This window comes from Antechinus flavipes, chromosome 2, assembly GCF_016432865.1.
Source record: "Antechinus flavipes isolate AdamAnt ecotype Samford, QLD, Australia chromosome 2, AdamAnt_v2, whole genome shotgun sequence".
Classification (NCBI taxonomy): Eukaryota; Metazoa; Chordata; class Mammalia; order Dasyuromorphia; family Dasyuridae; genus Antechinus; species Antechinus flavipes.
Window position 1 is genome coordinate 632,956,271 of NC_067399.1, and position 25,241 is coordinate 632,981,511.

The window sequence follows — 25,241 nt, forward strand, 5'->3', positions numbered from 1 at the left end:
TATCCCTCTTCATAGAGTCAGAGCACCCATGCCCAGCTTTTTGAGAATCATTCCAGTCCAAACTCTTACCACATAAATATAACTAGTCATGTGTGTGTGTGTGTGTGTGTGTGTGTGTGTGTGTGTGTTGTGTGTTTGGTAGCAGAAAGGGGAAATATGGGTGATTGACATGGTCAAACCAAAATAGCCAGTGACCAAAGCTGAGACCAAATTTCCATTGCCAATCAATTCTCAAATGTTAATTCAATGACTGTGATGAATCCAATTTGGTGCTGAAAATTGAGAAAATTCTAAAGTAATAAGCAGCACTGATCTCAACCTCAAAGCCTCTATATCCAAGTTAAGGAAGTAGAAGCAGTGTGAAGCAGTGGTCATTCCAAGAAGTAATGTAACTCAGGATTGTTGACAGGTGAGGACATCAGTGAAGTCTACAGTCATTAAAGAGAAACTTCATAAACCTTGAAGGAGAAGTTGAGAGGACACAGGAAAATATTCAACGAGGGAAAGGCATGGAGCCAGAAAGTTGGCCAAATCCTTCAGGTCTGTTCTTCTGACCTCTCAGCTTTTGAATTCCTATGGAATTCTGAGTGGCAGGGCCATGCTGGGCACTTACATCCGACTAAGTATTATTATCATCATTCCATGTGTGCTGGGGTCGGCTCTGAGCAACAATTGGAGCCATTTACACAGAAGCTTGGAACAGCATCCAAATCACAGGTCCACCTGCTCCAAATACCTCACTCCCCCTGCAGTTAACATTTTACTACAAAATGAAGTTACTAATGAATCTGGCCCAGTATAAATCCCCAGACAAAATCCCAGCTTGGGGTCTGTGTCTAGACGTCCAGCACCAAGGGCAATTTGTGCTTCCAATATCCAGTGACTTATCAGCTTGCAGGAAAGCGGGTTTGATGGAGTGATAGGGAAAGGATAATGCATATTCCCCATCCCCCTGATCTCCCAGTCAGGATAACTGAGGAATGAGGATGCTCCTTGATAATGTTTGCATTAGTAAATGGAAAGATCTTAACAGTGTTGTTATATGGCTCTAATCATTCAGAAGGACTGACCTGAAAGTTTCTTTCTTCTTGCAGACTGTGCTTTGTGAAGCTAAAGCTCTTAATGATAGCCATAGAGTACAAGTCCGCCAATCGAGAGAGCCGGTAAGTTGCTTGGACTCTGGGACTGACACTGATGATGGGGAATGTACATCCTCAGAATGCTCAGGCCATTCTTTCCTAAATGCGATTTGTTTCCTCTGAAGCCTGATGCAGCCTATTCCGATAGGTTTCAGAACACATTTGTTGAACACTATTCCTGCCACTCCTATTTCCCAATCAATTTTTTCATAATTAATAGATCCTGAGTAGAGGGAAAGATTTAGCAAAGAGTGTGGAATCCAAGAATATGGATTCAGATCTTTCCTTCAGTTCTTACAATTTATGTGTCAGACATGACACTTTAGCTCCTGGTGGTTGCCTTATGTGACATAAAGGGGTTCAACTACACCCTCCAATGAGAGGATATAGTCCTCTAATATTATGATTTTTGCCATGGATCTTCTGAATTCCCAAACAATATAAGCCACCCCCCTCCCAATTTTCTTAAGGGAGAGAAGAGCAAAAACTGAAGGTCTCTGCCTGGTTTCATCCTTCCTACCCTAAAGCTAAACAACCCTAGCAATGCTTCTCTTGTCCTAGCTCCCTTTCAACAGGAAGGGATGCACACGTTTTACCTTTAGGAAGCAGCAGATGGGCTCAGGACTGTTCTGCAGCGGGCAGGGGGCAGAGTGGTTATGGGAGAGATCTGCTCTCTTGATATCCAAATTACAAGCAGCCTATTGTGTACCATATGCGCTTCTCCCGGTACAGCCTGAATCCAGGTGGCAGAATATCAGTTTCATGTAAATTAGCCAGGAGAGCTGCACTCAAAGTCAGGCTGCTCCCTTTATTTATTTATTTTGCTCTTAATTATGTGCAAATCAGAGTGATGGGGGGAATAGGTCTGGCTGGGATAGATAACACCCAAGTCAATATATGATTCAAGGCAAGAAAAGAGCATGATACACTGGCTTGTCTCTATTATATTGAAGACATAGTAAACTAGCAATCTATATTGTGGAAATGGCATTGTGTGTTGGAGAAATAATATAGATGTTGCTCTCATTTCCCTACCCTTCTCAACGGTTTTTGGAAGAATCAGAACACAAATGGCCAAGATGCTAGGGCTTTGGTCCAATGGGATGGTGCCCATTTTTTCCTTGCCAGCACTCACCTACCTTTTTGTAGATATTCTGATTGCTCCTCAGCAGGAAGGAGATTCACAGTATGGCCTATTCTGAACTGCTGAGCAGGACAGGTCACTAAGTGTAAGATAATCCCTCTTTCCTACCAGAACATTTGTTGGGATTTCCTAGAATGGTGTTTCAGTTCCAAGAATTGTTTGAACTCATGATGGTGTCATCTGATTAACAAGTTTTCATTCTCTGGATAAATGGCCTAGTTATGTCAAGTTACCAAATGCAGAGTCTGTTTCTCTGTGCTGGAAAAAAACCTGGATTGGAAAATGGTCAATCCACATGTTTTTTGGTTGTCTTTACCACCTGATCAGATTGCATTTCAGGGCTGATCTGATCAACTGTTATGATGTTTTTTTTTTTTCTTTAAATCCAAATCAACCAAAAAAAAATGGCAGATTTGGGGGCCACATGTAGAATTGACTTTGGCCTTTCCTTTTTTTTTTTTTCTTTTTCCTAGGTTGGCAAAGTGAAGCATAATTATTTGCAAAAAATAAATAGATTGATGTCACCCTGAACACAGTTTGGATCATTTCCAGATTTAATAATTGCATTTGGCCATAATTTCACAAGGAGTTCCCTGTGTTTGTGTAGAAAACATTGTCCTGTCTAGTCTTTTTGCAAATGATATTCTTCACATTACCAAGTTTTTTACCTGTCAAGTGGGTAAATCTTTGTGTAAATTTCTGGTGTTATCTCCCTCCCACTTCTCTGCACTCTTCAGAAAAATGAAAAGTGAAACGCTGTTCATTACCCTGAGCTTTGTTTCTGTACTAATTTTTGTCTTTAGGTTGCATCCAGAGCCCTGGTTAGTCAGTTCACAAATATGTACATTTAGTCACAAGGGGTGAAAACTACCTCTGATAACTTGAGGGAGGCAAATTATCTCTACTGGAAAAACCACTCAGACTTGCTAAAAGTTTGGTCAGTGGGCACAATATTTGTGAGAGAAGAATAATAAAGTATTATTATTCCTGGAGACATGTTTTCCTGAATGGACCTTCATATTGATTTTCCAATTGGAAATGTTTTCAACAGAGACATCTTTTTTATTTTTTCAGTGAACAAATGGCCTTATTTTTTAGAAAAATGGAAAAATTTGTTCCTTTTTTTTGCTTTCTAAAAACAACTACAGCCTTTAATTCTTAAATGTGGCTTGGTCTCAACTGTGGAAGTACTTCCTCTCTTAAGGAAAAGGTATGCTTAGGAGAAGGGAATGTGGATCAGTGCATCTGAAAATGGAGACATTCATCAGCACACATTAGCCACAGAGGATGTGCAAAACTATAAATTAAAAAAAAAAAAACTCTTGATAATGTTTTTCTTTTCCTTTTAATTATTCCTTGCTCTAATGACACATTAAGATTGAAAAGTTGCTTTCCTCCACTTTTGTGCCCTCACATTTACCCCATGTTAATCCCTTTGTTTCTCCTCTTTCCTCTACCCCATGCCCCCAACTTAGCATCATTTCATATTTATTTGTCCTTATTCTTGGCAAAACTGCTTGTTTTTGTATCATATTCTTCAAAGAATTTGAAACAAAGGTTGTGTTTTTTCTTTAAGTTTTTCTTTGGTGTTGGTTGATTTCTTACCAAAATGTTTGATTTAAAATTTTTTCTTGTCATTTGCAGAAGCCGAAAGCGGTATGCACTCTTCGTTAACTTTCCTTCCAACCTCAATCCTCTACCTTCACTCCTTCTAACTCCAGGACTAACCCTTTGTCAAGAATTCAGGAAGATAACACCTACCTTTCTGTGTATATATAAATATGTGTACATATATACATATATGTATATAATCACCCTTGTCTGGTGTATATATACATGTATATACATATGTATATTTATATACAAGCCCCCTGGTTATATTTCTCTAAATTGGTGGTAGCACTCGGTGTTCTGGTTTTATTTGTTAGTTTCTGTGAATTATGCACTAACTTCTTTGCAGAAAACCTTTAAAGGTGGGAGGGAGCGGGAGTAGGAAGGAACACAATCCTATTTTCAGTCTTGACACCATTGGTGTGGCTGAAATTTCACTTAAAATGATGATTTTTCTCTTGAGCATTTTTGTCTGTTTTTGTATTATGTTGATGTGTCCACCAGATTTCGTGATGCCATTTTGTCTACATACCATATCCACATTCCCAGTGATCTCCTCTCCGCATCTATTTTTTTCAGAGTCTACCTTGTGTGATATAGTCATGTCTCTTTACCCACATAACAGAGACCAAGTCCATGTTCTTGTTTTGCTGATGAAGTTTCAAGCAATTTAAAATCTCTGCAATACTCTTCTCCCAAAGTTTCTTTGGAGAATTATTTCTGTAATTGTTTCACCAAAAGGGTGCCATTTATCACAGCAAATACTTGTATGTTTTTTTTCTCCTTGTGTGTTTGACTTATTTCTGAATGTGACATCTCGAGTCCCACCATTTGACTGTGTCCCATTTTACTTCTGTTTGGTGTTGCATGAAGCATGTTCAAAAACTTTAAGTGATCTCCTTTCCCCCTTTTCTTGGTTAATATTCTTAAACTGATCTTTTCCGATTCTCTTCTCTGTGATGATCTTGTTGAAAACATAACATGATGTCTTCCACCTGTTCATCTTCTCAAGCTTCACCTTCCTCATTGGTTGTGTGGTCCTTTTTGTATTTGCGTGTAGGTCTGTGTGTTCATATGTTTGTCTTATCTTCTTCCCTGAGTCTTTGGATTCTGTGGTTTTGACTAGTTGTGTGGAAAAAGAGGTGGCTTCCTGTCAGTTTGGCATTAGTTATATGACCCAACTGCAGAGAAGTTACTGCAACAAGTCGAATTTTCCAGGATGTGCAGTGCTTGCACCTCTAGTGATGGCTTCTTACCTTGTGGTGAAGGCATGTTGCTGATGAAGGCATGCTTCCTGTCCAAAAGTAAGATGGGCTTGCTCCCAGAACAAAATACCCAATTAAATAAAATATTTCCATTTTTATGATCCTTTCCCTAAGAACAATTAAATACATATACACAAACACACACACAAGCCCTACTTCAATTTTAGAAATTATGTCCATACCTCCGTTACCTATACTTGGGTTAGACAAACTGGGAGCAATCTTTGTTATCACATTAGTGTGTCATTATTTCACTGTAGCATGGAATATCGACTTGTCTTCCACCTCAATCCTTTTTTCTTTTTTTGAGTTGCAAGTAAAAGTATATGTGTCTAGGTTTACGATGGAAATGATAAAGCACAGAAGAAAGTAGTTGTTAAGTGATTACAGACCATAAGCCTCAGGGAAGCCTGTAAGTTGGCTGCCTAGGACACCAGTATAAGCCCTGACACTTCTCTCCATCTGCTTTCCACCCAAGAAGTAAAACTGATTCAAATAAAGTGCCAACTACTAGTAGATGCCCCTGGCACAATGCACTGATAGGGGTTACTATTCCTGGTAATGTTTTCTCTGGGGAGGCCATGAACCAACCTTAGATGGTTGCTGTTTACTTTTACTTTTGCTTGCCCTAGTTCCCATTAGCTTGTGGTTGTTAATATGCATATTTCCATATATTATGATACAAAAGCCTATATTATCATGCAGCTTGTTAGCATATTATATTACCTGAGGGAATGGCACAATACATTTGCAAGGAGGATTACACTATAAGGATATTTTCCCATCATACATATTCAGAGTAGCTAGAAAGCTGGGTTGTTGTGCTTCTTTTTCCCCTTTCATTTGTATTTGCACATTTCCCCTCCCAATAATTGCCAATGCTTAAGAACTATAGATCTGGATAATTAGTACAATTTTAGAAATGTGATTATGAATTTTCATGGAGTTCCTTTGCTTTTATCACCTTCGTGATTAAAAAAAAAAAAGACACAGATAAAGGCAAAATCCAGTTTCAGTCTTGTCTTTATGGCTAATCTGCCTTTATTTTTCACTATGTTCTACTTTTTTACTCGCCAATCAATCAGTGAATTAACAAGTATTTTTTAAGTGACAATTCTCTTCTAGGAACTGTGAGGGGAATTACAAAGACACAAATGATATGGTCATTACCCTCAGTGAGATTACATTTTTGTAAATGGAGAAGGAGAGGGAAAGAGAGAGAGAGAGAAAGAGAGAGGGATGAGATGGAGAGAGAGAAAGGAAGGAGAGGGAGAAAGAGAGAAAGAAGGGGGAGGGGTAAAGCGGGATGGAGAAGAATGGAGAGAGAAGAGAGAAGAGAAGAAAAGAGAAGAGAAAAGAGAGAGAGGGAAGGAAGAAGGAGAGAGAGAGACAGAGAGAGAATAACAGCAACAGAGATAGAGCAGAAAGAAGAGAGAAAGACAGAGAGAAGCAGAGAGGAGAGAGGGAGAGAGAGAGAGAGAAGAGAGAAAGACAGAGATAGAGAAGCAGAGAGAAGAGAGAAAGACAGACAGACAAAAACAAAGAGAGACAGACAGAAGCAGAGACAGAGAAATTTTGGAGAAGGGCATATCTGAGTACATCAAAAAATACCTCATGTAGCAAGTCTGAGGTATCTGAACTAACCTTTGAAGGTGACAGAAGTAAGGACAGTAAAGAGAGAGTGCATTCCAGGCAAGCCAAGAAATATCTACTATTGCCCTCATCTTGTTCAACTTGAAGTGTTTTCTACTTCCAGAAGAATATTAGCTTCAAATGTTCTTGGAATGGTGATAATCAGAGTTCAAGAGGACAACTGAAATGGAAGTAATTTTAAGGGCTCATTGTGAACAGTTGTCCTAAATGATTACTATTTATTTGGGAGGCTTTTGAAGTGAGCTCCACATTATTTGGGAGAAAGAGGACGGGATTCCAGAGGGTTCTCACCATCTCATTAATTCATCTTACTTTGCCAAATGTAGCCACTCCTGGGACTAAGCCTGACTCATATGAACTCCAATGTGATGTGTTCAAAAATTATTTTTTTTCAAAACTAGCTCGCTAATAACGAAAGGGATCAGAAGGGAATCTGGCCTCAGCTGAGACTATGACTCATAGTGAGGTAGGGAGCAAAAGATCAATTCAAGTACAAACCTGAGAGAAGAAATGAAGATTAAATGAGTGTCCTCTACAACAGCAAGGAATTATATAAGGCAGCATGGTTTGTTTGGCAGGGGATACCCTGGACTAGGATCATGGGGAGGGCTAAGTTCTGGTCCCTGATTGAGAAAAAAAATTAGTTTTGTTCTTGGTTATTTTTGTGCTCCATACTTGCCACAACAAACACTTAGTGAATGTCTGTTGGTTGATTGTGACTTTAAGTAAATCACTTAATTTTTCTGTCCCTCAGTTTTCTCATTTATAAAATGAGAAGTTGAATTAAATTATCTATGGTCCTTTCTAGCCCTGAAGTTTGATTCTATTTTCCACATAGTGTCTCAGATAATATATATGTATACCTAAGTGTGTTTATATACATATATATTTGTGTGTATACATATGTATGTATATACACATATACATATAAACACATATGTATACATATATGTGTATTTATGTATGTATATGCCTACTACATCTAAGGCACCAAGCAAAATATATACTGTGGAGTATATAAACAAATCATGGTCCTTTCTCTCAGGGAACTTAGTGTTTACATTATAATGTATTCACATATAATTATAATTTTATATATATATAAAAGTGTCCACATATAATTTATACTTATTTAGATGTGTCATCAGTATCTACATTGCCGAAAAGTACATTTAAGAAAAACCTTTGGCTTTTGCCAAAGAGCAGAGGCAGAACAGAAGAGTTTTCAGTACTTGTTAGGATAGGTTTCCATTTCTGTTCTATTCTTGAGGAGATGTAAGAACCTTCTGAGGTATAGGAAAACCAAATTTTCATAAGATTCCTCAGCTGAACAGGGCCAAAGACACGAATACCAGAATGGCAAAGAATTTACAGAACAAGAAAAAGAGCAGATCAAACTTTGTGATACTCTGTATAACAGAAAGTCTTGTGTCTGGAATGAATAAATTCATGGAACAAAGAAAATAAATTAGATATTCCCTAGGAGCAGAAATGGGCCAACACTACTTTTAAAACTCTTTTAGAATTGAGCTAATTGGTACATTGAAAAATAAAGAATTTCCCAGAACCTGAAGATAACTTTGTCTGTATTACTAATGTCTCAAAGGCAGAAAACTGATGAAAAGTGATCCACAGGGAAAGAAGATCTTTTCTCAGGCAGAGGATAGAGATATAGGCACAATCAATATATTCCATTTATTTATTTTAAGGAAGATCAAAGAGTCTTGGGAGGTCAAGAACAATAGCCAAAGAATAGAAAGCACTTGGCAAATAGAAGTCACTTGGACCTGAGGTTGTCATCTTATATTTTTAAGGAAGAGATAGATGAAATTCCTTTAAGCTCTTAGAACCTTGGGAATTTTGAATGTACATAAGTTTTAAAGCTTTTATTAGGGCAAAGTATGAAAAAAAAAAAAGAAATATATTTCCCCAAAGAGTCTTTGAAACTATGTAGTCAGCCAGCAATTTGTTTTTGTTTTTTTTGCATTTGATCCATTGGAATCCAAATGTATATCATGACCAAGTTATTAAAAAGGAAAAGAATCTGGCAGGATGCTATGATATTTTTATATCCATCAAGAATTTCTTTTACTTTTTTGAGTGTAGAACTCATTGGCAAGATTACCATTCAGAAAACTGAAGCAGAATCATATATAAATTAGGATGTCCACAAATTATGCTATTTCTACACAAATGTAGAAATGAGTACAATAGGAGGGTGTGTGTATTCTAGAATTATACAGTGAGTTTCATTATGAAAGATGCTTTCAGAGGCATAAGGTTTAAAGAAAAAATCTCATTATAGCCTTAAGTCAGTCCAAATTAGCTTGTCCATTTCCAGAAGTTCTTCTGGAATAATAAAAAAAAATTGTGAATTTTTAGTTGTAAAATGGATTTATATTGCAAATTGGTTACCTCCTGGGTAGCTCATTAATTAGTACCAAAGGCTAACCCAAACAATAGTAACCAATGACATCATCAAGAGATTATTTGCTTCCAGGCCTTAATCATTTTAATTACCTTAGTTTCTGGTTTGACTTTAATGGACTTGAAGGAAAGACTCCACTATAAATGGTGTACTTGGCAGTTGTTAGAAAGCTGATCCAACTTTTCACTGCACGGTTAGCTGTTCTTCATCACAGGGATAAAAATGGAAAGAATGAAAAGAGATTTTTCATTAATAGAAAATCTGTTCCTTCCTACTTCATCTTGTACAATCACACCAAGGGTTCAATTATTGGGAAACACAAGAATGAAGCAAATAATCTGGGGAAAAGAGATATTCCAGGTTATATGAAAAACTTGTTTTACATTTGAATTTCACTGAGCAAATATTATTGAAATTTTACCTTTGATTGTCATCATTCTAATCTTTTTGTGTATTATTCAAAGGATTTATTTTTTTTTGCTTATACTAAATAAGTACTAATAAAAATGTACAATATTCCTATTTGTGGCATCTACTTCCACTTCTGACCCAAATGAGGAAATAGACATGAATCTTTTTCTTATACCTGGCATGCACTCCAGCTGATACTCAATAGATGCTTATTGATTGACTGATTGATTGGTGTATTCTGAATGAGTTTTTTCCACTTATCTTATTATGATGAGGGTAGTATAAGATCAAGGATATGAAATTAAATGATGCTGATCCATTCTTAGGTTTGATTATTCTCTGTATGCACTGGAAATCCCTTTGAAAATGCAGCCTGCTCTTGAAATTCACCACATAGAGGGAGAGACTCTAATTTTATATCTAAAAAGTAAATCCTCATTGATAATAGAGTATATTAAAAAATAATAGGAACTAGCTTCAGATTCTGCCTCTGATGCTCACTGACTAGGTAAACTTGGGCAATTCACTTTCCTTTTCTTTGGATCTCAATTTCTTCATCTGTTACATGAAGAGATTGGACAAGGTGGCTTTTGAAATCTCTTCAGTCATCTTTAATCCTGTGATCCTATTGGCTATAGGATATAAATATTGAGCTAGCCAGAGACTCACTTACTCATTTTTTTTTTTTTTATGACAAATTCTTCCCGTCTTCTAACTGGGTTCTGCTGCCAACCATTGAGGGTAGTAGAGAGCAGAGGTCATGGTTAATCCACTAAGTGTAAAACCTATTTCTGCATGATTATGGGTTCAGTGCTTGTAACACTGTGATCAGTTTAGACCCACATTTTCCTTATTTGTGAATAGTTTCATTACTGTCTTTATATCTAGGGCCAGAACAGTCAAATCTTCAAGGATTTTCTGCTATTATTTAGTGTTAATAACAGCAACGACACAGGTTCAGTTTCCTTCTGTCACAATGCCTTGTTCTGGGTATTTAGGAGATTCTTGTGATAGGAGACCATTATTTTGTGGTAATGACCTACTGGGAGATCTCCCAACTGAACAGAAGTTCACTTGGGTCACTCTTATGTTATTACAGACAAATCACTCTCTGATTGCTACAACCCTCGCATGGAAGAGTTTGCCACTGGAAAATGGTCACATACTAATCACCCTCTTGTTTTCTGAATTCGATGACTTCCTTCCTATAACCTATTTCCAAACATCAACCTTAAGCACTACAGATTTGCAGATCAAAGGATATCTGTGTTTTATCTATTGCTGTATTTAGTATCTTCCCTAAATTGTTCTCCAAGCTTAAAAAAAAAGGAAAAAAAAAAGGTATTAGCTCCATCTGAATCCAAGCATATTAGCAAGTCCTGCTTTTGATCTTTTAAGTGATTAAACTTCAGGGAACAGATCCAAATGCCTATTTATCCCAAAGAAGTTTCCTTTACTGATTCTCATCATCCAAGTACAAGTTATTCTATTTAACATATGCATGTGCACGTGCACATTCATACACACACAATACACACACACCATTTAAATAGCCCTTTTGAATAGCCGTCCTGTTTGGGATAATGTTCTCCTTAATAGCAAAAACACAATCTAGGGGATATAAGTTTTATTCCCTGAAAAATGGAAGTCAGAAAGTGAACAAGCATTTAAGTACCTACTATGGGCCAGGTCTTTGGGACTGATTTTATGGATATTTTCACATCTAATTCTAACATATAACTTTTATGTGCAAACTCAGGGCTCTTAGTATTTCACCCATTAAATCAAATGCATGACCAATTCATTTGTTAGTGTGGGGATTATTCTTTTCCTAAATATTCATCTTTTTTTTTTTTTAATGTTCTTAGCATTGTCATGCAGATGTTGTGTTTTCCCCTGCATTGGTAACTGGTTGCCTTGTACTCTGCCCCTTGGTAATACGTGGTATACATACTTGTATATTTATGTATGCATATAGGGGTCCCATTAACTCAATGTCATTAGAAGTAAATATTGGCATTAAAATGACTTAATTTGACTGATGATTCTTCGACTTTGACCTTGGGTAGTAAGTTCCTGGGAAATCAGTTATTCAAAAGTTCAACCCACATACCAAAGTAGGCAAGGCAGACTATTTCTTGAACATATTAGGTTGCTGGCATCTGGTTTTGCTTTGGTTTCCTTAAAAAGATGCCCAGGGTACGCCACTTGGGGAACCAACAGCTAGAGTTCGCTGATGACATTATCAGATCAAATACCAAGGATTTGGGACTAAGGGACTGTGGACTTGGCGTCAAACCTGCCAGAATGGCTTTGGACATCCTGACATCCCTTCCCTTCTAGTGGGCCCCCTATAAAAAACAACCATATAATGTAACCTCAGAATTTCTTCTTTGAATGTCTCCTCACAACTCTGTCTTCTCTCTTTGTGTTTCACTGAGCAGCATATTAATTAATCCTGGAAACCATCTCAAAATCCAAGAAGGTACTTTAGGATTCTTCATTGCAAGTGATGCCAAAGAAGTCAAGAGGTAAAATTGATTTTTTGTTCCAATTTCACTCCTTTCATGCATCAATCACAACAGATCCCTCCTGTCTGCCCCACAAACCTTAAAACATGGTCAAGGCAATCTATTGAAATGGTCAGCAAATACAGCTTTCTTTACATGGAGTCAATTAAAAAAAAAAAAATCCCTAACTTGTTAACATGGGCTGATTCATGTTCATCTTAATTAGAGAAATGCCAAATTTCCATTTCATATGGGGTATTGGCCAAATGAGGAATAATGGATTTATTCTGCTATTGATGTTAACAATAACAACAGTGACATTTATATGGTCCTACTATAGGTAGGTGCTAGGCACTGTGTTAAGTACTTTACAAATATCATTTCATTTGATCCTTAGAACAACCTTGAGAAGTATATGCTATTATTATCCCCATTTAACATATGGGGAAACTGAGGCATATAGAAATTATTATTTGTCCAGGGTCACACAGTAAGTGAGGTCAGATTTGAATTCATATCCTCATGACTCCAAGTCTTAGCACTCTACTTACTGTGCCACCTAGTTATTCCTAAAACTTTAGATAAATAATGGAATTTGATAAACATTGTACATGTCTAAAATTATACAAAAAATACAATACAAGATAGAGTATTTAAAAAAAAAAAGAGGTAAAAGAAAGAACCAGGTAAACTTTTTGATTTCAGGTCCCACTTATACTCTTAACAATTATTGAGCACTCCAAAGAGATTTTTTGAAATGTGTTTCATATAGATAGATGAGATAAAGACAGAGATATTAATATTTACCATATAAGAAATTAAATGGCTATATTTTAAAATCTGTACTTATTAATTCATTAAAACAATAATAACACATCTGTATATGTTATAAATAACATATTTGATGAAAAATATATTTTCAATATTTTTATAGATGTTAACCTAAATAACATATTTGATGAAAAATATATTTTCAATATTTTATAGATGTTAATCTAAATAACATATTTGATGAAAAATCTATGTTCAAAAAGTAGAAGAGTAACATTTTACAGATTTTTGCACATTTCTATGATCTGGCTTCATAGAAGACAACTAGATTCTCATGCTTGCTTCTACATTGAATCTGTTGTGAGATGTGTTTTTGTTGAGATTTATGAAAAGAATGCAATCTCACCCAGCTGTGTAGTTGGAAAAAGTAATATTTTAATAGGTGAATAATGCCTTAAGATCATTATGATTAGGATCCTCTGATAGTGCTTTATGGACTGCAGGGACATATGGACTATATTTTGAAAACCACTTCTTTAGGGAAATTTGAGGAGGAAGAAATGTATATCAATTGATATAGAAGCTGGGTCAAATCTGGTTCCCCTTCAGAGTCCTCTGCTATTGGTCACTTTGCTACCAGAGTTCCAACTCCTTGGAAATTGGACAGAGTGAATTCAAGCTGGGTTGGTAAATAGGCTGATGTCCCTGCCCTTCTAAGCTCACCATTAAGAAGGAATGCATCTGGGTCCAGATTAGTAGACAGAAAAGCTTGACACAGCAGCTCTGCCACATGAGCCAGAGGCTAGGGAACCCTGCAGAAATATAGATCACTTATGCCTCCCCCTACTCCCATTTGTATAATTCCCTTTCCCATTGCATCTCTCCCTAATGAATGTCACCAACACAAAGTGGTCCAAGAAACAAATTACATCCTATATTCGGTAGTGCAACATGTCTCATTTTTGTGCTTTATGGCATTCACAAATACATGCTGACATAATAAGTACAAGACCAGGCTGTGATTTTCCATGGTGTGGGGGAGGTGTCAGGGCAAATGCTGTCAGTTAGGGGATTTCAAATAGATGACGTGGGCAGAAAACCACAGAAAAGACTTGGGAGATTTGAATGGAACTAGACAAGTTGGTTTTTTTATTTGATTTTCAAGGAAAACTTGATTAAGATGACCTGCTATTAAGTATATGTCTTCAACTAGAAAAAGCAACAGAAATGAGTGACTTGGAGCTTATAGAAAACCCAAATGACCAGATTAAGCACAGTATTACAGGAGAGAGGGAGGGCTGGCTCATAGGATCAGAATTCTGGGGGAAAACCTTCTTGGGTCTAGTCCAAATACCAACATAATCAAGGAACACAATTTTCTCAGTTATTTATAAGCAGACTCAGTAGTAGTCTTTGGTATATAGCCATCCAATGGACTGCATGATATCTATACAGAAACAGCAAGTGGAAAGTAAAGGACCCCCAAAGAAGAATAATGACTAGATCTGTGATTTCATTTATATAAGGAATTTGTGGGTAAGGGAGGCAACTACCTTTATTTACTCCCTCAGATTAGCACCTTATTTACAATTTACAGTCTTTGAAGATTGCCTACAACAGTTCTCAAACTTTTTGGTTTCAGAACCCTTTATACTCTACTATTATTGAGGACCCCTAAAGAACTTCTAGTTGTGTGTGTTAGTTTAAAGATGAAAATAATTTTGAGAGTATGGATCCCCTGAAAGGATGTTTGGGACCTCCAACTAGACTTTGAGAACTGCTGACCCAGACTGCTAAAAAAAAAAAAAAGTTGTGGGACTTATCCAAGGGTCACCCTGCCAGTGAGTATCAGACGTATAACTTGAATTCATATCTTCCTGCCGTTGAGGCAGGCTCTCCAAACACTATAACAAGACTAAGAGAGATGGAATCACAATAAGGGGAATGGGATCCAGTGATTGCTCTTTTCCTTTTACATCAAGAGAAACAAGGTGCTTAACATAGAGATTCAGTTTCCAGATAATAATAGTTCACATAAGCGCCAGACTTGGAGACAGATAGACTCTTCTTCCTGAATTCAAATCCAGCCTCGGAGACTTACATGCTGTGTGACCCTGGACCAGTCACTTAACCCTGTTTACCTCAGTTTCCTTATCTGTAAAATGAGCTGGAGAAGAAAATGGGGAACTATTTCACTATTTTTGCCAAGAAAACTCCAAATGGGGTTACAAGTTACATATGATTTCATATGACCCAATAACAACAACAAAAACTCTCAATGATATTACCAAGATACCCTAAAATAATCCATGTAAATCCACGTAGAGCACACTGAAAACTTTAAAGAGGATCTATTAACATCCCTTTTGGCCCTAAATCTATTATGGTAATGCCTCCTGTGTGCCAGAAATCTAATAAAATGGATTTCATCACACCCACTAATACTAAGCCTTCCTAAGTTTCTAGCCATTGTTGTAGACTTACCTTCTATTACCTCACCTGAGCCCATCAGAACACCCTATTAATTAGGTTCATAGCTGGGACATCTTATAATGAGTGCTCTTTTGAACCAGGCCGGAGGCCCTCTGTAGATGAATGCCTGTTTAGTCTTGCTTAGCCAAGGGGAAATATTATCTGAGAACATGCCCATGAGCTGTTGAGTGTAGGGATTGACTAGTTTTTGTTATTGTCTCCCCAGTAAACCAGAGTATTTGACCTGTTGATTTCCGAGTTCCCTTCCAGTTTAACGGTATTTGGCTGCCATCTTGTCTCTTGGATTTTGATGCTAGATCTTGTATCATAAAGAATCAATGTCTGACTCAAATCCCATTCTCTCTCCCCACTACCACCGTTCTGCTTGCTTAATGAGCAAAGGTTTATTCAGAATATCCCCTTTGTAACATTTGAGTGAGGAAGAGCCTCATCTGTCTGTCTCCCATATTCCTTAAATCTTTAGTCTGCTGCTAAGGAATCCAGAGAATGGTGACCTTGCCGATGGCCGAGCCTTCACTCTCAATATGTTCAGCTGAGGGAACCTACATGATGTTCTCAAAGATGAAAGACAAATGAGCTAATCTTCTGGGTTACATTATCAGCCTTTCCCCCAATTACTTTTCCAATGAAAGTTTATTAAAAGAAGCACTAACTTGAAGAGCAGAGTCTCGTGTTGGAGATGAAGGGTCTTGCAACAAACACTTCCGTCTTTAAATGTCTAAACCTTTCAAAAGATTAAAGGAAATTAGTGCTGGCATGTTTCATTAATTTGGCACCATAGCAGGAAGAAATGTGGGACTCATTTCATTTGGGTGGATTAAGAAATGTGTCAGTTTTTCCATTCTCTCTCTCCAGGGCATTTTTTTACTGCAAAGCCTGTCATGATGACATCACAGATCCCAAAAGGATAAAAAAATGTGGCTGCAAACGGCGTAAGTAATATTTCTTCTGCCTTTCCTCCCCTACCAATCCCCACCCCTTAATTTCACTTCCTTCCCCATCTCCTAAGGAAACTGTTTCACTTAACGACTCTGCTTAAAATGTGTTTATGTTTCACACACTGGTACAAAGAGACTTGGAAATAAATATTGTTTGTTCAGTTGGCAAATCTGCCATTCACATCAGCTCTCCCTTCCCCCTTTCCCTTTCTCCTTCCTTCCCTCCCCAAGTAGTGACCTAAATGGATCTTCATGGCCTCCTGGCTTAAGAACAGTGCTGGCAAAGATGAGTCTGATCTGGAAGGGTAGAATTCGATATGCAAAAACTAGGGTGGGGAGGGGGAAGCATCCAATTGTCCTCCTTCAGGAAGAGGGAGCTCAAACTAAGCCAATTTTATTTCCTGGTAGGATGATTTTGCTGGCCAGTGGGACTTAGGATAGAGGTAGGATGTTGAATCATAATAAGATTAATCTATTTATCATTCAGATAAATGAGGTCTATGAAATTTTGGCACCAAAGGAAGAAAAAAATTAAATTCTGATATCTTTATCCATCCTAGTCTTACATCATTGCTAGGCAGATTTACTTTGATGATTTTAGTCAAGAGAAATGGGATGACATAGGATGTAGTTGGCTGGTCTTAGAACAAAGAAGTCAAGTCAGGTCATCTAGCCTTCATCAAATGCCTACTGTGTGTCAGGCACTTCACTAAGCTCTGGAGATGAAAGAAAGACAAAAGGTAGTCTCTGCTGTCAAAGAGCTCCCAGCTTGATGGAGTTCAATGACCTGCAAGACCTGGTTCAAGTTTCACCTCTGACATACATTGGCAAAGTGATCCTGAGCAAGTCACTTCTCTCCTACTCTGGCAACTCTCTAAAATTAGGAATAGCTGAGAAGATGCTGACCTGCATGGATGGAAGGATTTAACCATTTCCTTTCTTCATCACAGGTCCAGTCACTATCTTTCTCACTCAAAGAGATACTGCTTATTCTTTCTCTCTTTGTGGTCCCCAAAGGGTAGAAGAGAATGCATTCAGTATTATATTGCATGTCTGTCTCAAATCCCTTTCAAACCAAGCCCCAGGAAGGCTTTTTATATTTGGAGATTTCTAGAAATTTATAGAAATGTTGTACAGGTATTACCCACTGATTATTCAATGACACATCCATGGAGGAAATAAATTAGACATTCTTCATTTTTTTTAAATGACAAAGATGGGAAGAAGTATCACCAGTCTTGATATAATAATAACTTTATAATAATAATAACCAATATATAGTGCTTTAAAGTTTACAAAATTGTGTATATATTATTTCGTTTGATTCTCACAAGAGCCCTTTGAGGTAGGTGCTGTTACTATCTTCATTTTACATTTGAGTAAACTGAGGCATAGATTAAGCTAGTAGCTTAGCAAGCTTTGAGAAAAGATTTTAACTCACGTTTTCTGACTCTAAGTTCCTCATTCTGTTCCCTCTGCCCCCTGGAGGTGGTTAAATGGTATCCTGGAAGCCATACCTCCCTCTCTCCAAAATCATGACCAATGACACTATGGAGAAATTCATTTCTAGTGGGAAGTGATAACTAAATATAATTATATCTATGGAAAAAACTGTCCTCTCCATCTTTCTCTGCAGGGTTGCACTTTTGAGTAAAGAAGCCATTTTCAAGTGATCCAGTATTAGATTGCTTCAGAATAGAATATAAACAGTCTAAAGCCTGAAATAGAGCAAGCTGATTTGGAAAATGGACAGGAATCATAGAATCCCAGTGGCCATCTATCCGGGGGCTCTGGATAAGGACTGGACTTACAATTTCATTTATATGGGCAAACTTACTCAACGAGTCAATGACACATGCAACTTGGTACCTTTTCTACAACTAATAGTCTTGGAGAGCCAGCTACCTTAAGCAGTAAGAAGTAACTGATTTGCTCAGGATCACATGGCATATAGAGTGACAGGATTAGAATTCAAGTCTTCTTGGTTCCCAAAGCCAACTCTTTATCCAGCCAACCATATTGCTTCACATTCTAACCCATACCAACACAAAAATCCCCTCTGCAGTATACATTATATAAGTCTTATTCATCTAGTCTTTGTCTAAAGACTTCCAGTGAGGGGTGACCCTATGTACCCCTAAGTATGGGATGGGAGACTAAGTAGAGAATACATCTATGGCTGATCCATATATAATGAGCTGTTGGGCACTAGCTATTGATTTATTGATGGTTCTAATGAATCCTGAGAGTTGTCCCAGGAGGGCTAAGGAAGCAGTTACTCTCTGATTACTCTAGATACTAGGGTACCCTAGCAGAGGGGTTCCATTAACTCTAAGAAAGATTCCTATCCTTCTCATTCCCAGCAGAAGACATAGTGAGTACAAGGGTATCTTTTGTTTGGAAAGAAATTCCTCTAATGGCTACGGAGGGAGCTCAGTCTTTTATGTAAGATTCTATGAAGAGAACCCCTTTCCCCAGAGGTTCTTCTAGACATGAAAAATCCACAGAGAAACTATTATTTCATTCTGAGGACCCTCAGAATAGCTAAATAATAAATAGCTAATCCTAGGAAGGTGCAGGACCTGAGAAAAATCAAATTATGTGCCCTTCCCCTCTCATCTCCTTAGTACACCTACTGGTAAAACATAGTTTAAGTAGATACCATGAGGATATTCTTATAGAATATCTTATAGAAATTATCCCTAGTTCTCTCAATATTGAAAATATTATATTTAACAGTTCAGAATTTTTTTGTTTGTTTTTGTTTTTTTAGTCCTGGCTAATGGCTATGAAGGGGTTTGCTGAAGGAAATGATATAGAAGAGATTCATTGAAATGTTTCAGGGAATGTCAAAGCCTGAGGGATCTCAGAGATTGACTTGTCTATTTCCCTCATTTGATAAATAAGGAAACTCAAGTTAGAGAGAGGAAGGGACTTACCCATGCTCATATGAAGAGTTGAGGGCAGAACTAGGATTGGAATATATCCATATTTATATCTATATTATACAAATATATAATCTATTAGAATTCTGGGGTCCTCTAATTTTTAAAATAGGGGGCCAGTTCACTGTCCCTCAGACAGTTGGAGGGCCGGACTATAGTAAAAACAAAAACTTTGTTTTGTGGGCCTTTAAATAAAGAAACTCCATAGCCCTGGGTGAGGGGGATAAACGTCCTCCGCTGCTGCATCTGGTCTGAGGGCCGTAGTTTGAGGACCCCTGTATTAGATTATACAAATATATAATATAGATATAGGTAGATAGATATATAGATAGACATAGATAATTTTTTTTTTCTTTTTAGACTATTCTCACTATTAAACCATCCTTTGGGCAATCACTCTACTTCACCACACCCTAGGGAGAACATTGAGACCCACTGGCAGCCTGGATCATTTCAGTCATGCTTGTAGACAAAAAGAGAAGAGAGGGGACACACTTCTCTGTGTTTGCCACTTACTGTATGACCTTCACTAAATCCCTCTTTTGCTCCAAACCTCGGTTTTCTCACTATTAAATGAAGGGGTTGGACTAGATAGTTTCTAAGATTCACTCAACCTCTAAGTCAATTTTACATGAACTCTTGGAGAAAGCCCTCTTCAATTAAACTAAATTCTCAAGGAAAAAGAGAAACCCTTAAGACCACACCCAATTAACCATGCCCTTGTGTAGGTTAACAGAAGAAAGACCAGCTCTTAGATGGCTGAAGAAGAAATAGGAAACTAAATAAAAATGACTGTAATATTAGAGTGAGGGTCCTTAACTTGTGTGTGTCGTATCTGGCAAAGTCCATATCTAGACCCCTTTTCAGAAAAATGGCTTTAAATACATAAAATAAGATACAGAAGATTGCTTTGGAAACCAATTATATTGAAATTCAATTGTCCAAATATTTGCAAAAAACAAAAAAACAAGTTCTTGCATCTCAGGTTAAGAATTCTTGAAGTGATTTGGTAGGGAAGGTTCAACCAAGGATCTTTCAGAGTCAGATTTATAACGACTCCAAGGCAAGTGAAATGAAACAAGTAAATACACTTAAAAAAAAAAAAATGCTGAGGGCAAAGACTTGACCTACCATGGTATTTTCCCCCACTTTAATTCCAGACAAGCCAACAGCAATAGCTATTTCCCCACTGGAGAGAGAGGGAGGAATGCTTCATAATTGTTAGAAATGATTTTATTCTCTTCATTTCCCTTAAAGTTAGTTCAGCTAGTGAAGCATATGATTCTTCATCACGTGCAGCCCAGATCACTGCAAAAGCACCATCTCTCCCAAAGCTAAACCAACATGACAAGGTTTTGTTTGGGTTTCCCTCCCTCCCCTACCCCCGCCTCCATTGCAGGTCTTGACTGTCAAGCTAATATTTGACAGCAAAGTGGAATGTCCAAATATTTTTTTTCATAATTAACAAGGCAGAGCAGGCAGCGTTAGAGAGAGTGAAATGCAGATGTGGGGGGGAATAAATTGCTAAAAATAAACCTCCCCCTGCATGCAGGTGAGAGAAGTAGGGAAGAAGTATTTTTATGACAAAGAAATCTTAATTACAAGGGCATTAATTGTCAGCAGCTCCCCCAGCCAGTCAAAAGCCAAGTTCAAGAATAATGCATTGGCAGACCCATGTTTCTTTGGGGGCTGTCTACACATTCGCCATGACAGCATCAAGGCTTGAGCAAGAAGCTGACCCACATAGCCATTTGTCCAAACCTGTTAGGTTAGGTATTAATAATTTACCTAGGAATGGTACATCTCCACAAAGCAAGGATAATTAAAATAACCAGGCCTTCCTTTTACAGCTTCCTCCCTCCCATCTTCCTTTATCAAATAATCTATAATGTTTCATGTCACCTTGTCCAGAGGAATTCCCAAAGGTGGAAATCCACTGTGCTCCTAACTGGTCATTCTGTGTTGATGTAGTTTTAACTTTTGCATTTCTTTGAATTTCCACACAGCTTTCCAAGGAAGAGAAAAAGCACAATTTGGCCCGAGATGAAAGCTCTCGGAAACAAATCTTTGCTCCTTTTGTTTTTGTTTAGCAAACCTACTTTAATTGTTTATATTTCCCACCCCCCACCAGCAGTGAAGGGAGGCATCATAGGGGACAAATCATGTATAAATTGATGTGTTTGAAGAAATTTTACTTAATCTCTGACAATTGACATATTTTTGATTTATTTTTTTTTCTCTTGCTGCCTTGGAACACGGGCCCTACTCTATTTTAACTGCACACTGGTAGTGATATATTGTGAGTAAATTGGGTTCCTAGAAGCCCAGAGTCCAGTCCCACCTGTCTTTCTCTAGAAGAGATTCTTTATTTCTGTATAGTTTCAGTTCTTTTCTTTTTGATATTTATGTTGCATGTAGCAGTGACATCATACCCACACCTCTCATCTTCCAACACAGTCCATAGACTAGCAAAGAGCTGGAGACAGTGGGTTGCTCATCCAGCTGTCTATTCATCCCCACTGTGCTACCTACCCCTTCCTTGTCAGCTCCCAACATGGTCTTATTTTTTTTCCATTTGGAAATAAGACCTCCACAATGGTGTTTCTCTTAAATGACTTTGAACCTGTCTCATTACTTTTAGGGGAGGCCAATTAGACTGGGATAATTACCACCATAGCTGTGTTTGCCGGATGAAGTGGAGGCCATTGACATGCTTGCCTTTGAAAAATATATATATATATATATTCCTTCATGGTGATATATATGATGTATACTGGTACTTTATATGTAAAAATGTTAATTTTTATATATACAGTCACAGATTCTATAGAGAGGCACTTGCTACCACCTACATATCTATCTCTCTATACAAGGTAGTGAATTAACTGTGAGTAGCTTTGGAAATATAAATATCCGAAGGACTGGAAACAAGTAAATGCATCGTGGTAATTATTTCCATCAATCTGTAAAGTTTTCCTGTCTCTCTCACTATAAAATGACTCTTTCACGTAAGTGACCCAAAAGCTCCTTAGAGACAAAACAAAAAGATATTTTAAAAAATACTAGAGCCCCTACTCCTTCCTCCATCTGCTCCCTGAGTGCTGGTCAGGCACCTTGGAAAACACTATGCATTCAGTTTTGCTAGAAGAATGCTTCCATTGCTGTAAATGGTTCTCTAGTGCCCACAAGAAGTAAATACAAGTCTCCAGACACTTAATACATTCCCAGGGAGCATGTTTCTTGCCCAGTAAGATTTGGGTTATGAGGAAGTTTAGAGACGTGTCTCTAAATACATGCTGGAGAAATGTGGCTTAGAAATTATTATTATGGTTTTTGTCCTGAACAAGGTGCCTCAGACTAATAAAAAACCAACTTCTTGCATGGGTCTTGGGGTTGATTTGATAGAAGAAATTGATAGAGATGTTATTTCGGTGACAGATTCTATCCCCATTTCTGTACAGCTGTACACTAAGGCTAATCATTTGGATAGAGCAATCTCTTGAGTTTGGAGGGTAAATGATTTAGTAATTCAGTGTTAAAAGTGGCAGCCCAACTCTGGAACTCCTGAGGCCATGGAATTCTAACATAGTTGATTAAGCAACTTTCTCCACCCTATCCCTGAGTGGATTATGAGGGTGAGTCAACTTGGAGCTTCCAGATCCAAGGGCTAGATCGGATATCCCTTTGGAGTTTGTGGGAAGGCTCAGAAAAAACCGCCAGCCAAGCTCAGCGCCAAGGTCGTGAGTCTTCTTGCCATAAGATGGTCATTGGAGGCAGAACCAATTAATTAGCTGGGCGTGCTGCATTCAGCTAACACTAACTTACTAGCTTTTCTTTTTTCCTTCTTTCTGTTCTTGGAACAGAAAGTCCTTCCACCTGGAAGAACTTTCTTCTCCCTCCAGAAGCTAATGGGAGGAATTTAGCTAAGTGAAGACATCATTCCTAATTTATAGAACCCGAAGCAACACTCCCTGATTCCCAGTGTCACATCAAACAAATGCCTCAGCTGCCAAGCCTTAGTGGACATTTTCTTCCATGGTTATTTTTATTTCTAATTTTAGTTCCTCCCCAGCACAGGAAGAGAAGCTCCAGGGCTCACTCTTAAGAATGATCCTTCTTACATTGAACTCTTAATATGTTGTCACAGTGATTTTTCAAAGTGAGGTTTTGGTCTGAAAAGTGACTATAAATTGCCCAGCAGAATCTTTTTCTTTTTTTTCCCCCACGCTGGTCTTTTCCTCGACTTTGCTCAGTTTGAAACCAAAGATGTTTTTCCAACAGTTGGAAAACTCCATCTGGAGCCTGACAGTCCAGTGTTGCTTTCTCCTGCCTCCTCCAATCCACCCTGGAAATTAAGATTCCACAATTGGAAATTGGCTGACAATTTGGTTGCTGATGTGGGAGGCAGATGGTACTGAGGACAGGATAGAATCCAACTCACTCTCCCATTCCAGGCTTGGCTTGGAAGGGCCAACTCAAGTGAGAACTTGAGTTTGACAGCAGATTGTCAATCTGACTTGAAGAAATATCAGTAACGTGGACATGTTTAGTCCAGCGGGGCTGCTTTTTGCAGTTTTCTCTTCCCTTATTATAACCACATTTTCAAATACATAGGAAGTTTTCCAGTGGCACCAGTGATCATTTCTTGATTTTAATACTCAGAATTGGCCACTTGAGATGTTTTAATTTTGACAATGCTTCCTCTTTGGCATTTCTGTAATACTAGGAAATGGAAGTGAACCTTTTGATTTTTGATCTTCTTCCTTCATTGGGCCCTAGGAAGATGCACACATGTAGTTAGAAAATTAGAGGGGTGGCCATTGCTAAGAACACCCTAGCAGAGTGATTTTTTTCGGGGGGAAGAAGGTCCAGAATCCAATCCCAGCCTGAGAATTCATTTGGCTTCAACTTCATAACCAAAGCCGAAGCAGAAGGCACTTTATGATTTGGGGAAAAAAAAATACTAATTAGCAATTCCAGGTGTTCATACCCTGTTTTGGGGTTGGAACTTTTGAAGAAAAAAAAAAAAGCAAATTTATCTTCTGGGGATACTTGGCAGGCCCTAGCCAGGAGACTTCTCCTGGAGCATTATGAAAAGAAGGGGAGGTAGTTGACCCTTGCATTACCCGTTGGAAATACATAATAAGGTTGTCTTTTACGTCCAAAGAAACTTCACTGGAGGCCATAAGTTGACCTGGCTGGGCTGAATATGGTCTTAGTTAATGCTGCCCAAAGCATTAGAACTGGATTGTGTGTCCATTTCCTGCTGTCCCTTCCTCCCCATCCCAATCTCCCTCCGTAGCCATTAAAACTCTACCTGGGATCAACTGAAGAGGGTGAATTGAAATGACAAGTGTTCCCCATTTCTATTCTTAATGAGAGCCAAGGCACTGAAGATGCCCTCCCAGATTTTCTCTTGACCAGCTGCCCTTCTGTACTGTTCCACTAGATGTCCTTGCAGATCTGCTTTTTGTTACTATTGAAAAATACTTGATTGAATGATGGGGCAAATAGTGGGAGATTATTAAAAAAAATTTTTTTTAAAGAATCAGCAAGAGAGAGAAGCACCTTGTCTTGCCTGTAGTAGAGTCAGACTAAGAGCTAGCATGTCTGCTTTAAGGAAATTCAGGATTAATCCCTACATTTGAAACAAGTAAATTGGATTTTGAGTGATATTTTGCTATCTACAACTCTTCTGAACCCCTAACCTCACTCCAGACTGTTCCCAGATATGGCAAAAGGCTTCAAGAAGTAGCAGCATTAGCTTTTAGAATCAATTTAAAAGAAAAAAAGGGTATTTTGGTTTATTTCTGGTATTAATTGTTCATCTTTCACCAAAATAAAACCAAATGGATAAAGGAAGCAGTCAGTGATGGAGTATGCCATGGTATCCGAGGGTCACTGTTTCCAGTTATTCCTCTATTTAAAATTTA

At 37.9% G+C, this 25,241-nt stretch overlaps 1 protein-coding gene across 14 annotated transcripts in view; it reads left to right on the top strand.

Annotated features, from left to right (window-relative positions):
• KCNMA1 (potassium calcium-activated channel subfamily M alpha 1) overlaps positions 1-25,241 on the top strand; it is an 891,121-nt gene that overhangs the window by 725,850 nt on the left and 140,030 nt on the right. For all 14 annotated transcript variants that reach the window (XM_051982028.1, XM_051982029.1, XM_051982030.1 and 11 more), the window contains exons 16-18: positions 1,095-1,163; positions 12,096-12,182; positions 16,281-16,357. In XM_051982028.1, coding sequence (XP_051837988.1) covers positions 1,095-1,163; positions 12,096-12,182; positions 16,281-16,357 — 233 coding nt within the window. The remainder of the gene's footprint in view (positions 1-1,094; positions 1,164-12,095; positions 12,183-16,280; positions 16,358-25,241) is intronic.